The 21,123-nt window shown below is 32.6% G+C and overlaps 3 protein-coding genes and 1 pseudogene across 3 annotated transcripts; 3 read left to right on the plus strand and 1 right to left on the minus strand.

The window, feature by feature from the left end:
* Positions 1-103: 103 nt before the first annotated feature.
* LOC100802033 (probable jasmonic acid carboxyl methyltransferase 1) lies at positions 104-2,897 on the minus strand. The gene is made up of 4 exons (XM_003521971.3): positions 2,797-2,897; positions 1,575-1,985; positions 1,156-1,413; positions 104-469 (listed from the first exon to the last, which is right to left on the minus strand). Exons 1-4 carry the CDS (start codon positions 2,887-2,889, stop codon positions 104-106), a joined length of 1,128 nt encoding a protein of 375 aa, XP_003522019.3. The 5' UTR covers positions 2,890-2,897.
* Positions 2,898-4,319: 1,422 nt separating this feature from the next.
* Positions 4,320-6,730, plus strand: LOC102670363 (uncharacterized). Its single transcript, XM_006577372.2, has 2 exons — positions 4,320-4,647; positions 6,312-6,730. Exons 1-2 carry the CDS (start codon positions 4,320-4,322, stop codon positions 6,728-6,730), a joined length of 747 nt encoding a protein of 248 aa, XP_006577435.2.
* Positions 6,731-8,059: 1,329 nt separating this feature from the next.
* Positions 8,060-13,023, plus strand: LOC100802561 (solute carrier family 40 member 2). The gene is made up of 8 exons (XM_003521972.5): positions 8,060-8,266; positions 8,799-8,949; positions 9,478-9,674; positions 10,006-10,485; positions 10,906-11,077; positions 11,268-11,405; positions 11,568-11,678; positions 12,690-13,023. Exons 1-8 carry the CDS (start codon positions 8,151-8,153, stop codon positions 12,831-12,833), a joined length of 1,509 nt encoding a protein of 502 aa, XP_003522020.1. The 5' UTR covers positions 8,060-8,150; the 3' UTR covers positions 12,834-13,023.
* A 3,677-nt stretch (positions 13,024-16,700) lies between these two features.
* Positions 16,701-19,581, plus strand: LOC102666524 (solute carrier family 40 member 1-like; annotated as a pseudogene).
* The last annotated feature ends 1,542 nt before the right edge of the window (positions 19,582-21,123 follow it).

A 21,123-nucleotide genomic window follows, 5' to 3' on the forward strand; every position in this document is an offset into this window, starting at 1 on the left:
TTTGGTCATGCTTAACTGAACAAATATATATATATATATATATATATATATATATATATATATATATATAGATATATATATATATATATATATATATATATCTTCAAGAATGTTTGGTCAAGGTGACTACTACATTAGTATACTCCAACGTCTCCACCTCAATGAGTTGGGCAACCAGAGTTGCGTATCTTGAGAACAACTCATCCATGATATCTTCGCTAAACTCAGCTGACAAGATAGGTTCCAAAACAGCTCTGATAGACTTAGCTATAAACTCCCCTCTTATTTTGCTATCAAGAATACCATCATCAACTTCCTCTTCAAGGTTTGCATCCCAACCTATTTTGATAGTTTTTAATGTTTGAAGGGTAAAAGATCCTTCTCTTTCAATCACTTGTCCAACTTCTTCTGCTGTAGGACCATATATAGGTAAATCAAAGAAGTCCAATTTTTCCTCTTCAACCAGACCCTACCAATCATAACAAATCTTTATTCAATCAAATAAAACAATGCAACTTTATTTTCCCATTGCTGTCTAGAGTCTCTTATATTGCTGGTTTTTGAAAACATAAATATATACCTCAAGAAGTCAGGAACAATATCCAATACAACACAATATGCATAAATAATAAATTTAAAAAATTTAAAATATGACAGTTATTTTTTATTTTGAGTCACATAATTACTTTTTGTAATACATGATTATCGCTAGTATAAGAAAATTTTGTATACACTAAAAAAATATCAAATATGAGTGTTTCTACTAAATAAGTTATTTTGTCATGTGTAAATGAAGCAGGATATTTCAACTTTGTGTCAACTCCTATGGATTAAAATACCACAGCTATAAACCAACATATAAGTTATTATAATAAAATTCTAGTCTTAAATCAAATTGAGAAATCAGAGTTTTAAAACTCAACACAAATCATTTTAGATATAATAAAATGTTACTATAATTTATCTAGTTATTGTGGAATTCTAATATGTATGATATGAAAATAAAAGGAAAATAATTATAAAGTACAGTTAGTGTGGTTTGTGAAGTTCTTGGCTTGGATACGTGTCCAATACACATAAAAATTAATACTATTTTAATTTGAAGTGTTAGTGCATTTTTTGGCTTAACTTCATCAACCCTCATTAATTGCTTACCTCTTGGACCATACCGTTGAGTACCATACCAATTACCTCTGCAGGATTATTAATTTTTCGAGTTTTATCTCTGCCAATGAAAGTAAGTACCATAATACCACCCGATCTTAGTTCCTCCGAGCGTGACTTTAGAAAAAGTTTGAAATCCTTTTCAAATTGCTTGAAGTATGCTTCATAGACTAAAGAAGAGCTTGTACTTGTTATATAAACATTTCCCTTGTTGAGTGGTATAGCTATGTTGCTCGAAGTTTTTGGTGCCTGATAACATAGGAAGCTAGGTTGAATCAAAGCAATTAACTTAGTGTTTGTAAAGCCACATATATCTGTCCTTAAATGCTTGAGAGATAGCACTTTTTGTGTACATGTATGGTTAAGATTTCAAATGAAATAACTATGTATCATATAATGATTTAACTAACCTGAGATAGCCAATGGAGACTGTAAGAAGAATGAAAGAAGTGGATGTAATTATCAGGAAAAAGCCTCCCATAAAAGCTCCCCGGTGTTGCATGAATAAAGCATGTTCCAAAATTGCCTCTTTTTTCTTGATGTATACTTTGGTAGAAGTCTGGAATTAATTTGATGATGGAATTGAAATCATTTCCGAATAGATCATTGAGGTAAATTTGGAATACACGTGGCACACGCTTGTTTAAGCTCAGGCTAGCATTATACATGATGTTCAAGATATTTGACATAGTTATCAGTGCATTGGGTCCTGAAGAACAACCTAAATCTGCTATCTTACAGCAGCTTTCAATATTTATGTTGGACATCATCCGCTTCACATTCTCTTCAAGTATGATTTTCACTTTCATTGCCACTTTTCTCTGCATGGAATTTAATTTGGGTCAGTATTGTATAATGTTGAATATAGGAATAAAATGAAAATGAAAATGAAATTAGTTGAGCTTATAATTAACTTCCTACTAGTTTTCTCCACATTTTTATCTTCATAATGCTATAATTCTTTTTTTTTTAACTTTTGTTATGTCATTTTACAGTTATTAAATAATTTAATAGATAATTTTATCATATATTTATAATTTAATTAATTAGATAATCAACTTTCCAAAACTTATAAATTTTTGAGATGGCTGAAACAAATTTTTCACTAGTTACATGAATAATATGTAAAATGCACATTTAAAATAAAGAAAATAAAAATAATATTAAGAGTATACTTAATTTAGAAAGTTGGGAGAGTACCGATAATCACATTCTCTGAATTGGGGCATTCTGATTTATAATAGTTAAGTAGTACCTACAACATCCCCTCAACTAATTAACAAGACACAAAGGGCCACCTTGGTTTCTTCTCGATATATATGCCGAAAACGCAAGTACCAATTATGTTGAGTAAGATCACGAATCTTACTAACAATAGAATGATAATTTTAAAAAAAAATATTATTAGATGAATTTTGAAAAATAATAAAAATATTAAAGAAAATTCAACTGCATTAATCAAGTATTAATATTTTTTTCAATTATGAGAGCATTTTTCCAACAACATCAAAAGGTTTGCCGCAAAATCTTGTTTAGCGAATTCGCTATAAAAGAAATCCCTCTCATTTAGGTTGTAAGAAAAAAAAGACATGATATTTTTTTTGATAAAATTAAGACAAAAAGAGATTATACCTGAAGTAAGGAGTTTTTTGCATAGCTTGTTTCTCTCAAGCCATCCTTCATGTGAAGCACTCGCTCTGTTGCCATTAAATAATTAGTTGACATGGACACTATACAATGCAAACAATATTATGTTAGTTTAAGGAAGCTAGCGTCAACATTTATATAAAGCACTCCAATGTTTAGGATGAGTTTGAATCGTTCTCACTTTCTGTCTCACCTAAAAAATGTACGAGTGGCGTTGGGAGGATTAGAAAGCATAGCACGTTTCTTTTTTTTTCTTTAACTAAATTTAACACGCCTCTTTATTAGTCATGTTAGGGATATGATAGATGAGAAAATGTGTATGTTAGTAGTCAATTAGTTAGATAGCTAGGATAACTAATTGTTACTTAAGAAACTACAAATAATCAATTAGAGGAAAGTTAGAATGGGGAATTAGGAAATGGAGGATGGTGAGACATCGAAACTCATTTGTATTCTATCTTGGGTGTTGGAGGTAACAAAATAATAATAATGCACATTCTCTTCCTCTGTTTCTAGTCCAGTTCTATCAACTGGTATTAGAGCTTCAATCTAGGAGCGTGGGAATAGTTAATGGTGACAAAGGTGAACACGAGAATGGAGACACACATGGAAGCCATGGAGAAGGCGATAGAGGAGAATCGCGAAGCGATGGAGGCACGACTAAGTTTGATAGAAGGGATTATGCCGCGATTAGCAACACCATGGGAGAGAAAGCCTCCCGAATTGAACGCTCACGTGGACAATTTGATAAGAGGGAATAAGGGGAACACTGTGTAGGGCAGAAATTAGACATGACAATGGGGCGAGGCGGGGACGGGTATTGTCTCCCCAATTTCCGACCTCGACTCTCCAACATATCCCCATACCCGTACCCAATATCCGACGGGTTAAAATTTATTATCCCATTCCTGTACCTATTGGGTATCGAGTATTCCCGACCCGTCCCGTACCCGATTCAAATTAGAAGAATAATTTTTTTGTAAAGAAAATATTAAAAATTTGATTTTAGAAAAAATAATTTGATTGTTAAACATTTATTTTTAACTACTTATATATCAATAAATTTATTATAATGCATATGTCTACAAAAATTGTTAAGAAAATAATATTAAATTATGTAAAAATTCTAAAATAAAATTAACTAGTAATAAAAATTCTAGGCTTTTTGATTAAATTATGCAAAAATTCTAGAACGAGTCCGGGTTCGGGGTCGGGCGGATGTAGTAATCCCATACTCGTACCCGTAGTCGTATCCAACTTTTGCTTATCGGAGAAAACTCGAACCTGAACCCATATCCGGTCAACTCAGGTATTACCCGTCAAAGTCGGGACGGATTCAGACGGGTACCCACGGGTACGGGTTTTCTTGCCATGTCTAGCAGCAATCAGTGGAGAACTCTTGAAATGTCAATATTTGAGGGAGAAGATCCGATGGGTTGGTTAACGAAGATAAAAAAAATTATTTTCGGTTGTAAGTTGTAAGAGAAGAAGATAAGCTTGAACCAATGATGGTTGCCATGGATGAAGAAGCTTTAGGGTGGTTCCAATGGTGGGAATCTTGGAACCCAAACCATTCTTGGGAAGGGTTCAAGATCGCAATCTCCCAAAGGTTTCAAGCTTCTAACCTAGGGAATCCTTTTCAGGCATTGTTGGCGCTAGAACAGGAAAAAGCAGTGCAAGAATTCATAGGCCAATTCGAGAAGCATGTCGGAATGGTGAAGGGGTTGGAGGAACCGTTTATGGTGAAGGTGTTTCTTAAAGGGCTAAAAGAAGATATCAACACTAAGGTAAGGCTCTATGAACCAAAAAACTTGATGGAATCTATGGTCAAGGCTTGTAAGGTAGAAGATAAGAATTAGGTCTTAGGAAAATTACCCGTGAGTAATACTAAGGGGTATAATTTTTAGAAACCCAGTTATTTGGGTCAGAGATTTGTAAGAGAATGACAACCAACAAATAGTAAGGTAGATGAGGAAAGAAGATGAGGAAAGAATAATGTTTCACCTATGAAGAAAAGTATAATCTTGCTCATGTGTGTAAGAATAATTAGTTCAGATTGATGATTATGGAAGGAGAGGATGAAAAAGACCCTTGCTTATGAAATGCTGGTTGTTTTCCTACACTTGACCTTGAGGACAAGGTCTATCTTGAAAGGGGGGTATTGATAGATGGGGAAAGGTGTATGTTAGTTGTCAGTTAGTTAGGATAACTAGGATAAACTATTAGTTAGTTAAGAAACTATAAAGAGTCAATTATAGGGAAGTTAGAATGAGGGATTAGGAAGAGGAGGGTGGTGAGACCTCGAAACTTATCTGTATTCTGTCTTGGGTGTTGAAGGCAGCAAAATAATAATAATATACATTCTCTTCCTCTATTTCTATTCCAGTTCTATCATAATAATTCAAAGATTCAAAGTTAGTTAAATAACAAATCTTTAGTTAGTTACCTATTCAGGGAGTTAGTTAAGTTAGTTACTCCCAACCAATGTTTGTTACCTGCTGCATAAGCAAGTTTCATAATATTGTATGTAGTGTATTCTGAAGTTTTCTATCGATACAGTTTTCATTCATTTAATTGTGTGTTTTATTTTTTTGATGCATTTGAGTGAGTTTAACATGGTATCAAGAGTTGTGAGATCCTACACCTGTGAGGAATGTTAGTTAGAGAGTCTTGATTGTTTTCAATGAAGTGTGTCTTCTTCCTGTGAGATTCTTTCTGTTTTCTTGCAAGTTTTGTGTATTGAGTCTTCTTCTGCACCATTTTTTCGTGAGGTGTGGTGGTTGAGTGAGAGTTCTTGGTTAGAAGAATAACTAACGAAGAACCAATCGTGTACTCGCATTGTGATTGAAGAAAGAAGATGGTGACAGTTGGTTTTACAGAGACTTTGATGGCTAGTTATTTGATAATTGGTGAATCAAAATGTTGGCGATTTTTGGCTGCCAAGATGTGGCATAAGTAGTGACAATTGGTTTTACAAAACTAAACAAGAATGCCACTGAGAAGCAAAAAATTGACCTTCAAACAGTAGTGGAAACTTGATAGCAAGGCACATTTTCTCATTTACCAATGTGTGAATTCAAAGATATTCAATAAAATCTCCAAAGCCTCCACATCAAAGGAAGCATGGGATATTCTAGAGAAAACATACGGAGATGGAAAGGAGAATAAGAAGATTAAGCTACAAACATTGAGAAGACAATATCAACTTCTCATTGTGGGAGGACAAAGAATCCATAGCAAATTACTTTGATAGAATTCAAGAAATGGTCATTGCAATGAGGGCTTGCAAGGAGATAATCTCATATCAACAAGTGGTAGAAATAATATTGAGAACTTTGCACCACGGTTTGATCATGTAGTTGTTGCATTTGAGAAGTCAAAAGACTTAGACACAATGCAGATTGAAGAATTACAACATTCTCTTGAGGCACTTGAGATGACAATCAATAAGTGAAGATCCCATCAAGAACAAGTACTTCATGTACATTCCAATTACAAAGGGAAAGAACCATGGAAGGGAAACAAGTCAAACACCACCACAAAGAACCAGGAACAAGTGATAGTTGAAGGTAGTGAATCCTCCAAAGGAAAAACAACATGCCAAACTTCTCAGAAATCAAACTGCAACAACAACAAGGAGTGGAAGCTCGACAAAAGAAAGGTGAAATGCTACAACTGTCAAAAACTTGGTCATTATGCAAAAGAATTTTGGCAAGGAGAAGGTGCCAAGAACAAACTCAAAAATCATGCAAATCTGGCTCAAGATGAAGGCTCAGATTCTGAACTTGTATTGCTTATGGCTACCATTAGCAGTGAATCATCAAGCGACTTCTCATGGTACTTAGATTCTGGTTGCTCCACTCATATGACAAGGAAGAGGGATTGGTTCATCAATCTAAATAAATCATCCAAGAGCTGAGTTTGCTTTGCAGATGATAGTACATTGATTGCTGAAGGTATTGAAAAAGTAGCATTCAGAAGAAGAATGGAAAAGACACTGTCATTGAGGAGGTGTTGTTTGTACCTGGCATGAAGACTAATCTGTTAAGCCTAGGCCAACTACTTGAAAAGGGGTTTGTTATGAGGATGAATGACAATTGTCTCAAAGTGTTTGATAAAGTCCAGAAACTTGTGATTAAGGCAGACTTGTCTCAAAACAAGACCTTTAGGATTGGGATGAATATTTTGAAACATAAGTGTCTTGCAACCTCAGAAAACAAGATGGAGTGGTTATGGCATCATAGATTTGGTCATCTCAACTTCAAGGACCTACATCTTCTTACCTGACACAAAATGGTTGAAGGACTACTTCAGGTCTTAGTCCCACAGAGGTGTGCAAAGAGTGTATTGAATGCAAGCAAGCCAAAAGCATCTTCAACAAGTATATTCTCACAAATAATAATTAATTATCATGAATTGCATCTCATAGTAAATATGATACCAGCCATTTCTCTCTCTTTTTCTCTGTATTTTTTAAATTTATAGTAGTGATATATAAATATCACTATTTAATAAACACAATCAATAACACTCATTCTTTTGTCTTTCTATCACATTATAATATTTATTATGCTTATATTTCTTTTTTTCCCTCTCTTTTTAGGTGTTAAAGAGGACATGAGTGTTCATTGATATATATTTTTCTAAATTTTATTATCAATGTAGAGACTTTTTTTAGGATATCCATGTAAAGACTTTATTAACTGGGTGATACTTTGTAAGAATTCTATGAATTTTGAAATATTTAATAATTAAATATATTTACATTATTGTCTCATTTTAATTTTCATTTTTATTGATAATAAGATTGTTCACTTTTATAATAATTATTTTAAAAAATTAGGATTAATTTTGATGGATTAATAAGATAAAAAAATCTATTATATACATATTAAAATTAATTAAATTCATATCCTTGTTGCCGGTAAACTTTCTAGGCTCATCTTATATATAAAAAAAATGTACAAACAACAAATCATGAACTATTGATATTCAATAGATTTTCATTTAAAAATTGTACCGCGACGTGATGTTTGTGGAACGATCCATGATCTTTTGTGCATTTCTTGTTAGCATTACTCAGTTATAACTTGGTTAGGTAACACAACTTAGATTCCAGGTGCTATTCAACGAAAGTATATTATTCTATAGCTTTGATAAGAGGAAAACTGTCTGTTTCGGCCTCCAATTATTATTATTTTATTTGTTTAATTTGTTTGTATCATTGACTCATCATCGTATATATGGACAAAGGACAGAAACTGCATGTTGCTTGCTTTAGATAATCTTTGTAAAACTAATTAATGGTCAAAAGGAGTGAGTGAGGGGAAGAATCTGATATGGAAGAAACCTTCATATTGAGGAGAGAGCCTCTTCTTGCCCAACATCAAGAAACCCCATCTTCTTTAATCAATCATTTGTATATTGGTCACTTCTTAGCTAGATGGGGTGCCAGGTTCTTCTTTCACTTCTCACTTATCACCATTGATTTAATTATTTAAACTCGTAAATATTATTGATATGTCACTAATCACTATTGGTTCTGGTTCTTAATTGATTTCATTTTTACAAAATTTTAAAAAACTTTACCCTTTCTTTTATAATTTTTAAAAGTCTCCTTGAATAGGAAAAGGGTTTATGCCATATTACCAAAACAGATGAGTTAAAATGATTGCTTGTCCTATGAAATCAGAAATTTATGAGTGGAATATAAAATCTCTCAATATGTTACTATAAGTCTATGACCCCTTAAAATGTATCAATCAATTATTACACTGAACTATACCAAGCAGAAAAATAATTCACCTTAGATATGAATGATATACTTGCACGGAAAGGTGGTTTGGAATTCGGACTTAGGTTCAAATTGTCTTAGCTTGAGAATTGAGATTTTCAAAATTACTGTTCTATCAGTGAATGGTGCACTATCTTGTTCGATTTGGTTTGTTTTTTTACTAGTTAAATTCACTTAACATTTTTGTTTGCAGGATGTGGGAATTCTCTGTTGGTTTATATATGATCAACATTTGGCCAGACTCATTGCTGTATGCAGCAATATATGGTGCTGTAGAATCTGCCTCCATTGCACTGTTTGGTTCCATAATTGGAAGATGGGTTGACAAGTTGTGTTATGTGAAGGTGAGCCTCAATTATTATTACTATATCAGTTTTTTTATGCAAGGACTACTAGTACTTCAATTTGATGACCTCTAAAGCTATGCAATCCTTTTGCTATTAGTTATCATATTATCTCTCACTTGGGAACAACACAGTAAATTTTATATAAGATAATAGGATAATACAGAAATATTTCTTGACTCAATCAGCTTACACCAGTGTAGGTCAAAATAGATCTTTCATATTTTAACTGAAGTAAAAAGTTCCTCAAACAGTGACAATGAAATAAGGGGAATAAAACTCCAGAAACATTTTCACCAATGAATCACGACTAAGTCACACAAGTGAACTTGATATCACACTTCAACCTAAAATCATAAGGCATTAGGTTTGTGTGTCTTTCTCACTTATATGTTACTCAACTTGTCCATGTCTATCCAATGTGGAACTTCATCTTTACGCTTGAACTCTAAGAGATTCATAATTCCTTGATTACAAAGTTCAAGGTGTCTTTCCAGAAGTAACTGTGTCTGCTTTCTTTTATGGCAGGTTTTGCAGTTGTGGTTGGTGACACAGAATCTCTCTTTTGTTGTTGCTGGGGCCACTGTAGTTGCTTTACTACTCAACTCATCTTTGAAGTTGACAAATTTCTCAGCTTTCATATTGATGGTGTTGACAATCAATATCTGTGGTGGCATTGGTGTACTTTCAACTCTTGCTGGTACAATATTGATTGAAAGAGAGTGGTAATATTCTTGAGGTTTTAATGAGGATAGATCTATATTTGATTGGTGTGCTTTCATCATGTTGTCTTTAAAATCACTCAAGGTTTATAACTTCAATAAATGTTAATTGTACTAAGTTTAGCTTGGTTTTCTAGTAGTTTAATTATGGACAGAAAAGCAAAAATGGTATTTCAAATTATGATTATTACTTCTATTTGCTCCAGAATGTAATATCTATGCTGAAATTTCATAACATCACGTCTTAAAGGAAACTGAATTATTTGAAAGTTTAGTTAATCATAGAAGAATATTTTGTAAAAAATATGTTTTAATTCTAGTTTCTATTATACAGGTTGTTAGTTATATCTGAAGGTCAACCCCCAGAATTTCTTACAAAGATGAATTCAGTAACGAGACGCATTGATCTAACCTGCAAGCTTCTTGCTCCTGTTGTTACTGGGTTCATAATAAGCTTTGTATCACTGAAAGCATCTGCTATAACTTTAGCACTATGGAATACTGTGTCTGTTTGGGTGGAGTATTGGCTTTTCACATCTGTATATAAAGGGATTCCAGCTTTGGGTCAAAGTAGCCAGAGGAGAATGGCAAGACTTTTAGAAAGTGATCAAGAAAGGAGCAATCCAACATTGGAGGGAGATAGATTGCTTCCTGTTACTGATGGTAGCTCAGAATTGGTAGATAGAAAATGCAGTAAAAAACTTTATGAGAAGATTTCAGAGATTCCTTATATTGCTGCATGGAGAGTATATTTACAGCAAGAAGTTGTCCTTCCTGGACTAGCTCTGGCTTTGCTATTTTTTACTGTACTCAGGTTAAAACTTACAAACAACTATAGAAACTAAATATTGGATGAAATCTGAATTAGCCTTTTCCACTAATGTTTAAAATATATTCAGTCTATTCATGAACAAATAAGAAGGCCAAGACATGGCATATTTATAGAGGATATTCCTTGAAATTTTCATTTTTATATCTTTAGAAGCTGGTTCATTAATCAGTACTATTCTTTGCACATACAAGTTTTGTGAAACTAATGATTTATTCCCGAACAAAACCCAAAAAAAAGGATTAAAATTAGCAATGTCAGTGGATTAAATTGTAGTTGGACAAAGTCATTCAGAAAATTTTATTCTGAACACACGTTAAGAAACATGTCTTGCATTTTCTTTTCTTTTTTTGCTGTCAATTGGGCATGAAGAGTCAATTGATGAATTCCAATTACTTGTCTCAGCTTTGGAACTTTGATGACAGCCACCTTAGAATGGGAAGGGATACCTGCATACGTTATTGGATTAGCAAGAGGAATAAGCGCTCTGATTGGAATAGCTGCAACAATTGTATATCCTCTGCTACAGTCTCATATATCAAGTATTAGAACTGGACTGTGGTCTATATGGTCTCAGGTATAAAATTAGTAATTGATCTAAAGTTTTCTGTATAAATGACATGATTGCTATTCAAATATTCATTTTTCTTTGTAAACTGTAACAGATGTATTATTGTTATAGCATATAGGTAGTGTTTCTTTACACTTTATTCCCATATCATCCTAATCTTTGTTGTTGTCCTTATTTATGTATGTTGTGCACGTAGTGGACTTGCCTTCTTCCATGTATAGCTGCAATTTGGATCCAAAATGGCTTTCTATCATCATATATTCTGATGGGAAGTGTAGCCATATCTCGGCTTGGATTGTGGATGTTTGATTTGTCTGTGCTTCAACAAATGCAGGCAAGAAATATATAACCCTTATTATCTGAAGTTATTTTATTTTTTCCTAAATAATTCTTTTAACAAATGTAAAATCTAGATTTTGATGTCTATGATCAATCACTGAAGTTCTCTTTCTTAATAATCATCTTGGTCTGACTTTTATTTTATTTTCTGAAATAGGATCTTGTTCCTGAATCTGATCGTTTGATTGTTGGAGGTGTTCAGAACTCACTTCAGTCATTGATGGACTTATTGGCCTATGTTATGGGAATCATATTATCTGATCCAGGGGTGAGTTTTAAAACTATAACATTCATATCCAACCCAAATATGTATTTTTCTTTTTAATTCCTGCTACTTATAAGTCTTCCTTTAGTTTTTTATAAATACTTCAGTTTTCAACTTCTGAGAGAGAAATCTCTAATTTCACAGCCATCAAATTAGACCTAACAAAGGCATCCCTTGTTAATCTAATTATTACCACTAGAGTTATAAAGTTGGCTTGGTGGTTGAAGAGAGATAGGAGGAGAGGGAGGAGAGAGAGGTTGTGGGTTTGAATCCCTCCCACTAACAAACTAACAACTAAACATTGGCTGTTAAAAATAAATCTAATTATTACAGTTGAAAATTTACCCTTTAGACTACAAATTTGTCAGTTGCATCTCCATTTGACTACTCTTAAGTTTCCTTTGCACCACATAAAATGCAGAAGAATACATTCCTTTTTCTGATGGAGAAACCACAACCCAACACACATGATCTCTTCTCTCCTGAGTTTCCCCCTTACAACATTCAATCGTCAGTGAATTATTTAATAATCGCTCACTGATCCATAGATAAATGCATGCTTAGCTACGGCAAGGCTAAAACAACAGACAGATGTCAAGTTCATTCACATCAATGCTTTTGGTTGAAAATTCATGCCAAGTAGTAGCACATTTCTATCATTTCCCAGCTTCCAGCAACATTATCTCCCCCAATATTACAAAAACTGTTCAGAATATATTACTTTGGCTATAATTTATTTCTTTATAGTACATCCATGGTGTATACTTAATGAAAAAAAATCCATCTATTGTCAAAAGATGGCTATTGTAGCCAACCTCTGAATAGTACATTTGAAGATTTGGTCTTTGACCCAACAAAATAGCATTGTGGGATCCATGCAGCAAACTTCACCTAGTGAGATAAGGTTTTCGTTGTTGTTGTCGTCAAAAGATGGCTCTTACTTTGAATCTGATGCTAAAACAAAATATACACAATTGTGTTGATAATATTTCTTTTTATCTTTTTGCTGTTCAGGACTTCTGGAAGTTGACTTTGTTATCATTTCTAGCAGTCACATTAGCTGCATTCCTCTACTGCATCCATGTATACCGTGTGCGAAAACACATCTTTCACTTCGATCGTGTTATGTGGAGCAAATGTTTTCTAGGAGCATCTTAAGTAGCAACATGCGAGGGTCTATCTGCTTGGAAAAAGTTTTGTACCGTTGGAAGATATGAACATAAATGAGACACAAGATTTTATCACATAATTGAAGGTTTTAAATCTAAAGAAACAGACTTCTCTGTTGGTAACTAATGTCTTTAAGATATTTGCACTTAATGGAATAAGATCATTGTCATTGCCATCATCTCAATTACTTCAGTTGCTTCCTTTTTTAAGCGAATCTCATCTCAAGTGCGACATAATTGACATAGTGGCTCTTGGATCTATTATGAACAATGCTACAATCAAATGCTTCCTTTGATATATGCTTAGAAAAATGGCAGGTAGTGTCAACTGCAAGGACTCAGCTCTTCAAGTCAGCAGAAAGGTAGTGTCAAAAGGTAAAAATTGAAATGATTATGTACCTATCATGTTGAAACTGAGGTATTTATGGAAGTCTATGAGTTGAGTTCTAGGAAGCATTTTCAAAACTATAGAACTTTGACTTGCCTTCTTAGGTAGCCTTGTAGGCCATACTTGGACCAAGTTCTGCATCACGTACTAAATATGAGCACCATTTTTAGGATTCGAACCATAGATCATTAAAAGATTAACCTCTTACGTTAAACTCAACTATGATGATGTAAAATGCATATGTATTACCACATGCCGACCAGTAAATAACAAACTATTTTCTGCCAATGTTAATAGAAAACTTCCCTAGCGGTAATCCAATCACATTGAATTGCAAGCGATCCCCTAACAATTAAGGAATTAATAAATAAACATACTTGTCGTGAAACAATACAGCTAAACTGATTCATGCACAAAAATATATTGTTGTCACAATCGTTTCAAAAGGTAACCACTCTGAAAGAAGTAACTTAAGTATAATTAAAAGTATGGAGATGTCATCAATCATCATATCTTGTCTAGTTATATTAAAGCTATCCATAGGTTGGACATATATCAACATTTTGTGTCAGATTTCTCCACCTTACACTCTTTCTCTATGTACATCTTTATTTTCTATAAAATTGGGTCACTTTTTCACCTATGGAATGACCGTTCAAAAGCACGAGTGAACTGTTCTAATTCTATTAAAAAGTAGTAGAATGATGTGGTTGGATACCTTAATGAATGGTGAGCAATCGAGAGCTAGCTAAGTTTTGGTTCTTTATCAATAAATTAATTTCTCCATCAACAGTGGTAACTCTCTATTGCACCACATCATCAACGGCAATTCTGACAGGCTAGAAAAAAGCCAAAAACCACTATTTTTAACAAAGAGGTATATGGATTTTTATTTTAGGCTCAACTAATTTTCTCCCACCAAATCAGCCCATTTTTAGAGTAATGTGATACATCTAGTTATGACTAAATGCTCAAGTTGAAGATCAAATCCAAAATTTTAATTAAGGAACTTCAGTATTGAATCATTTGTGTTAACAACTTTTGCTATTCCATCAGCCAATTTACTGGACACTGGGTGTTGCAGACAAATTATTGGCATATAATTAAATAGTTAAATACCACACAAAATTGGATTCAGGACGTGGGAAAAAAAGAGTGCATTAAAAAGATCAAATCAGAAAGAACAAATCAAAAGAGTGACAATCATTGAAGGTGGAGTAAGAGGTCAGTTGAAAAAATCTTGTAAGAATTCTTTTTCCTTGTTTGTTCTCTCTCATTGTGATGTTATGTTATAAATGCCTCTATTCTGGCTGGCACTAAACCATTCTTGACAGCAACACATTGAGCACATAAATGTATAGAACATATACATCAGAGTCTTGAATAGAAATTAAGTGACCAAAAGGCACACAAGCATCAAGCATGGCGCTGTAGCTCTTTTTTCTTCTTCTTCTTCTCATTCTTTCCTCATCGGTCTTTTACTCTCTCCCCTTGCTGCAAACCACCGTACTCCATTGGTTGCTGCCGCATCGCGCTGTCCACGGCCGCCACAAGAGTGGGCGGCTTCTCCGTCTCTTCTATAGCTTGTCATCCCTGGCCGCCCACAACAGTGCCCCCTCTCCTCCTCCATCCCTTGGGGCACAAGTTATTAGTTATTACACCTAGATGTATTGAAAATCTTCTCTTCTTACTTACTACAAATCACATGTATCTTTTACACCAAATAATTCTACTGGAATTGACAAAATTATATGTTCAAGTATTTAACACAATACAATTACGTGTTTACCGGCTTGAATTTGAAACTTCTTATAAGTCAGAAAAATCTCAAACATCTCGTATCAGTTATTAGTTGATTCATTTTCTCGATAACTAAAAAAAAAACTGAGATAAAAGGAAAAGTACAAGTATAATTTGTTAAGATTGATATGACACTTTTATAAATTTTAGGTTAAAATATAATTTTTGTTTTCTTATTTTTTAAAATCTGTATTTTTAGTCCTCCATATTTTAATTGAAATATTTTATTTTTTATTTTTAAAAAAATTATAATTTTAGTCCTTCATTCATTTGAAACAATTTGTCTCTCACCTTTAAAAAATCAACAATTTTAATCTTTGTAATCAATATCAAACGTTGATCTATTTATTATGAAAATGCTGATCAAGTGACATATGTTTGTTTATTATGTGTTTATTTAACTGCTAACAAGCTTAATTTATTAAAAAAACTAAAGAAATACACTGTTAACAAGTCAGCTGGAATTGATCAAGAAAATTAAAATCATAAATCTTTTAAAAATAGGAGATAAAATATCTCAATTAAAAATTAAGAGACTAAAATTAAAGATTTAGAAAAATAAAAAGACAAAAATTATATTTTAGTCTTAATTTTATTATTAGGATTTATGAGTTGCGACGAGTTAGAAATCTTAAAAGTAAATAAAATAATCAACATAAAACATTTTTTAAATAAATATTATATTGGATTCAGATTTATTTAATATTTCAGAAATATCTTTTATTTAACAATATATAAAAAAATTATTTTATAGAAATCTAAAGCATTTGACCTAAACCACCTTTATTATATTATCTCCTAAATTCCTATTTGATTCTCTTTTGGTTGAGATATGATTAAAATTAATTTCCCTTTTATTATTTAGTTTTTTGTAATGAACACCAACAATATATTAATGCTGATAAAGCATGTACTTCATTTCCTAGTGGTAGTGGGCATTAGTTTCTGAGCGTTTTTCCCTCGATCCCCACGACATGATAAATAAAATGAAGATTTTACTCTAGACAAAATCATCCGCGGAAGCTTCACTAAAGATGAACAATTTAACGCATTAATAAGTAACTAACACATTGAGGCATGCGAAACCATTCAATTTGCATGTTTAACGTGAGTATAATGTCTCTTAACTTTTTTTAAAAGAATAATTAGTTATTAATTTATTAGCTGTTGTTAGTGAAAGAAATTTTAAAACTAATCTTTTTTTCCCATTATTTTAATCATCAAGTCAATTTTATAACTCACTTAACTTTTAAATATATTTTTTTTCATAAAATTTTACTTCATTCATTCTCTGTTTATTATTTTTTTTTAAAAATAAACTAATGTTATTCACCCAAAAAAAAAATAATAATGCTCACTCAATCCGCTAGATAGATTAGATATGACACGGCTATAGTAAGAAAAAAAATAAAAGAATAAAAGAGATTAGATATGACACAGTTGTTTAATAAATCAATGTTTACATTCAAAATTTATTCATTAAATTCTTTTTGCTTGATATTATGTTACGTGTTGGCATTTTTCACGTGGCTACAGTACACAACAACACGTAGACTCGTTACTCGCCACATTTTAGCTGAGATTCCAGCTGCGATTCAGAAACTGTTATTATATAGCTTTGACTTTGAGTAAGACTGTTTGTATCAGAATTTTCTTGATTCTGAAAGATATCACTTTTAAGGATTAAATATAAATAAATAAAAATTGCATATTTTTAGGAATTTAAAAATTTATTTAAATCTTATTCTTAATTTAGCTTTAAACCGAATTGAATAACATTAATTGTGTAATTCATGTAACCTCATTTAATACACGAGACTTTTGATGTTGCAGTATTATTGATGAGAGAAATTGCAATTTGCACGTAGCAGATTAAGATAGCAATCGTGAAGGAAATGGTCAAAAGGACTGAGTGAGGGTTAAGAATCTGAAATGGAAGAAAACGTGAAATTGAAGGAGTCTCCGTTCACCGGACAACAAGGAAAGCCATCTGAACTAATCACTTATTTGTACATTGGCCACTTCTTAGCAAGATGGGGTGCCAGGTTCTTCTTTTACTTCCCAACGTTGGTTTAAACTTTTGATTTCAATGTCACAAAAATAGGAGATAATGGATTAATTTATACATTATTGTGAGTTAAAATGACTATGACGTGAGAAAATTATGAGTGTGACATGAAATATACACCACATTAGATGTGATTTTTTTTTATTGGTGGAAATTGAAGACATAAAAAGGTATTTACAATGATTCTTGGATCCTGTTTAACTCAATTAGACCCCTTGATAGATGTGATTTATTTGGCTTGTGATATTCAAAATCGTTGGTGCATCAGTGAATGTGTTGCACTTTTTTGCTGCTTTGATTTTTATTTTTTTTAAATTAAATTCATTGAGGATCTTTGTTTGCAGAATGTGGAAATTCTCTGTTGGTTTATACATGATCAATATTTGGTCAGAATCATTGCTGTATGCAGCAATATATGGTGCAGTTGAATCTGCCTCCATTGCAGTGTTTGGCTCCATAATTGGAAGATGGGTTGATAAGTTGTCTTGTGTGAAGGTGAGCCCCAAGTATTGTTTATCCAAACTTGGTCAATTTTTTCATCCATAAGACCATGCTCTCCTTTTGCAATTAGTTATCATATTAACTAGAGAAAATTTTCATCCATGAGGCCGTACTCTAGGACCAGCTTATCTTTTTATTTTTATTTGTCTTCTTTAAAATTCAAACTCAACCAAGGAAGTAAAAACATTTCAAAATAGTAGATGTATCTTTAATTCTTTATCAAGTACTTCATAGACATTTCAAAAACTCCTCAGTCCTAACTACATTTTATAATTTTTTTATGTGAAAATGTTAATTCTGTATTCACTTTGTATGTGGTTTTATAATGATATCATGCTCTACAATTTTTAACTTCTATCATATCTGTGCTACTTATTATTGTATTCATGCTTTCTAAGATTCATCAACCTGAGCATTTGTTGCTGCTGTGCATCCATGTTTTGCGAAATTGCTGTTTTATTAATGATAAAATAAAGTCCAAGTTACCAATGTCTGTCGACTGTCGATTATATTGCAGTCGTTGGACAAAGTCACTCATAAAATTTCATTCTAAACACACCTTAAGAAACATGCCTTGTAGTTCTTTGTTGTCAGTTGGGTATGAAGAGTCACTGATGAAATTCCAATTACTTGCCTCAGCTTTGGAACTTTGATGACAGCTACCTTAAAATGGGAAGGAATACCTGCATATGTTATTGGAATAGCAAGAGGAATAAGTGTTGTGATTGGAATAGCTGCAACAGCTGTATATCCTGTGCTACAGTCTCATATATCGACCATTAGAACTGGACTTTGGTCTATATGGTCTCAGGTATGAATGACATGTTATGAGCTATAATCAAGTTTTATTTTCCTTCTTTTCTGAACAAGTATGCAAGACATGTTTCTGATAATATTTAGCATATATATAATCTTTGTTGTCCTTGTTGATGTATGTTGTTCATGCAGTGGAGTTGCCTCCTTCCATGTGTGGCTGCAATATGGATCCAAAGTGGCTTTCTATCATCATATATTCTGATGGGAAGTGTAGCCATTTCTCGGCTTGGATTGTGGATGTTTCATTTGTCTGTGCTTCAACAAATGCAGGCAAGAAATAACCTTAATTATCTGAAGTTATTTAATTTGTTTGATGTCTAGCTTTTAATGTCTTTGATGAATCACTAGAGTTCTTTTCTTTTCAATCATCTTGGCCTGATTTTTCTTTTCAATTTTTCAAATAGGATCTTGTTTCTGAATCCGATCGTTTGATTGTTGGAGGCGTTCAAAGTTCGCTTCAGTCTTTGATGGGTTTATTGGCCTATGTAATGGGAATCATAATATCTGATCCACGGGTGAGTTTTAAAAATATATGGATTTATGTCCAACCCAAAACACAGAATTTCACATTTTGAGAGTCCCCCTACAACATTCAATCCTGTGTGAATTTTTTTTTAATAATTGATCATTGTTCCATAAGTAAATGCATGTCTAGGTCTAAGTACATGTTCCGATTAAAGTTGGGAGAGCTCAAAAGTACTTTTACTTTAAAAGCAATAAAATTTTCCTTCTCAATTCATGCATTGATGTAGTAGCACTTTTCCATCTTCCAAACAAAATTCATATCTCCAGACAACAGTGCCATATTATTTGCACCACCAATAACTTTGGTCTATAGTTTATTTCATAAAAGTACCTTAATAGTTTATAATTGATGAAAATATTTCATCTACTGTCAAAAGATAGTTATTGCATTGAATCTAATGCTTGACAGAATTGCAATTGTGTTAAACATGTTTCTTGTTATTTGTCGATTCAGGACTTCTGGAAGTTGACTTCAATATCTTCTAGCAGTCACATTAGCTGCATTCCTCTACTGTATCCACGCATACCATGTACGAAAGCACCTCTGCCACTTAGACCAAGTATTGTGGGGTAAATGTTTTGTAAGATCATCTTAAGCTGTGAGGTTCAATCTTTTTTTAGGTACAATTTTTGTATTCACTTTTCATACCATTTGAAGAAAGAGTTTGATTTCTATACACTAGCTGTGTAAAGGGTTTTCATACTCTTTAACAACCAAAAATCATGGTGGTTAGTATCAGACTTTTACTTAATGGCATTAGATCGTCTTCATCATCTTACTTCATTTGGTTGACATTTTAAGTTGATCTGTGCCAAGTGCAACGTGAGTGATGCTTTTAAGACTATTGACATGACCCAAGTGAGAGGTCAAACAAAAACAATCCAAAGATAAAGATTAGGGCATTGATATTTGGACACACCAACAATATAAACATTGCATTGAGGTTTTTTTTAACATACTACACCCTCTCTCTCCAAAATATGTCATATACACTAGTTTGGGAATATTTTTCCAAACTACACCTGTTTCAAGCTTTTCACGAAAGTCGGGTTCCGGCACCCCGACTTCCCTTCTTCCTTTTTTTTTATAACTAAGTTTATATATTATTAAAATTAAATATTATATTATATAAAATTATTTTTAATTGATTTTAAAATTATTTATTTATTAAATTAATTTATGTAATATTATTTTATAATTTAATTTTGTTATTAAGAAAATGATATTATTAAATTTAAGTATTTTTGTTATATTATTTAAATTATTTAAGATATTTTTTGGGTGAATATATGTTTTAAAATATGAATTTTGTATAATAATATATTTATTTTAGTAAATATTTATTTTGTATAATAATCTGAATTTTAAAATTTTTAATTTAATTATTTTACTAAATATAATTAGTTTGTTTATGTTATTAGATTTAATTAGAAATGATAAAACTAAAGTTTTTAACAATTTATTTATATAAGAACATTATACTACGTCATCAATAAAATATTTAAACAATGACATTTTTCTAAGGAAAAACTTAAGATGAGGATATATAGGACAATTGTTTCTGCTATGACCATGTTGCCGGCAAAGTCCACATTTTTTTCTACTTGCTCGTTCATTTTCGTCTTCGTCCATCTCAGTAGGAATGCGAGTTGAAACGGGAGACCCTTTGCAGTCCTCTTTCTCTTGGATCAGGACCCCATTGATCTCCTTCATATTCTTGCCACATTGATTCGTGTGGCAGTAAACCAAAGGAGTTGTCGTAGATGTGCAAAATGTGTTGTAAAGTGAATATCATCGCACATAGGTCATGGGATCAACATTGACAGATTTACAGGCAGCCATGACGTGAGAACACGGTAATGTTTAGCCTGATATTCACCACAATCACACTTTTGGGATTGTAACATTACTCTAAACCTTCCAGGTGGTCTGGGTGTTTCGAAGTGGGGATTGAGTCTCTGTTATAATAAAAGTGTGATTGTGTCTGTCGAATTCATTTACAATGTGTTATTAGATTCTTGTTGACCACTATTCATTGCATCGAAGACGACTTCAGAATACTGTGAGCCGAGTTGATCATTGCTGAGTTTGTCGACCTCTATTAGCAAAGAGTTGTGCGGTCTTGAAATACGTCTCCTCAACCAACGATGACACCGGCAAGTGTCTTGTGTTTTTGAACA

Source organism: Glycine max, chromosome 3 (assembly GCF_000004515.6).
Source record: "Glycine max cultivar Williams 82 chromosome 3, Glycine_max_v4.0, whole genome shotgun sequence".
Taxonomy (NCBI): domain Eukaryota; kingdom Viridiplantae; phylum Streptophyta; class Magnoliopsida; order Fabales; family Fabaceae; genus Glycine; species Glycine max.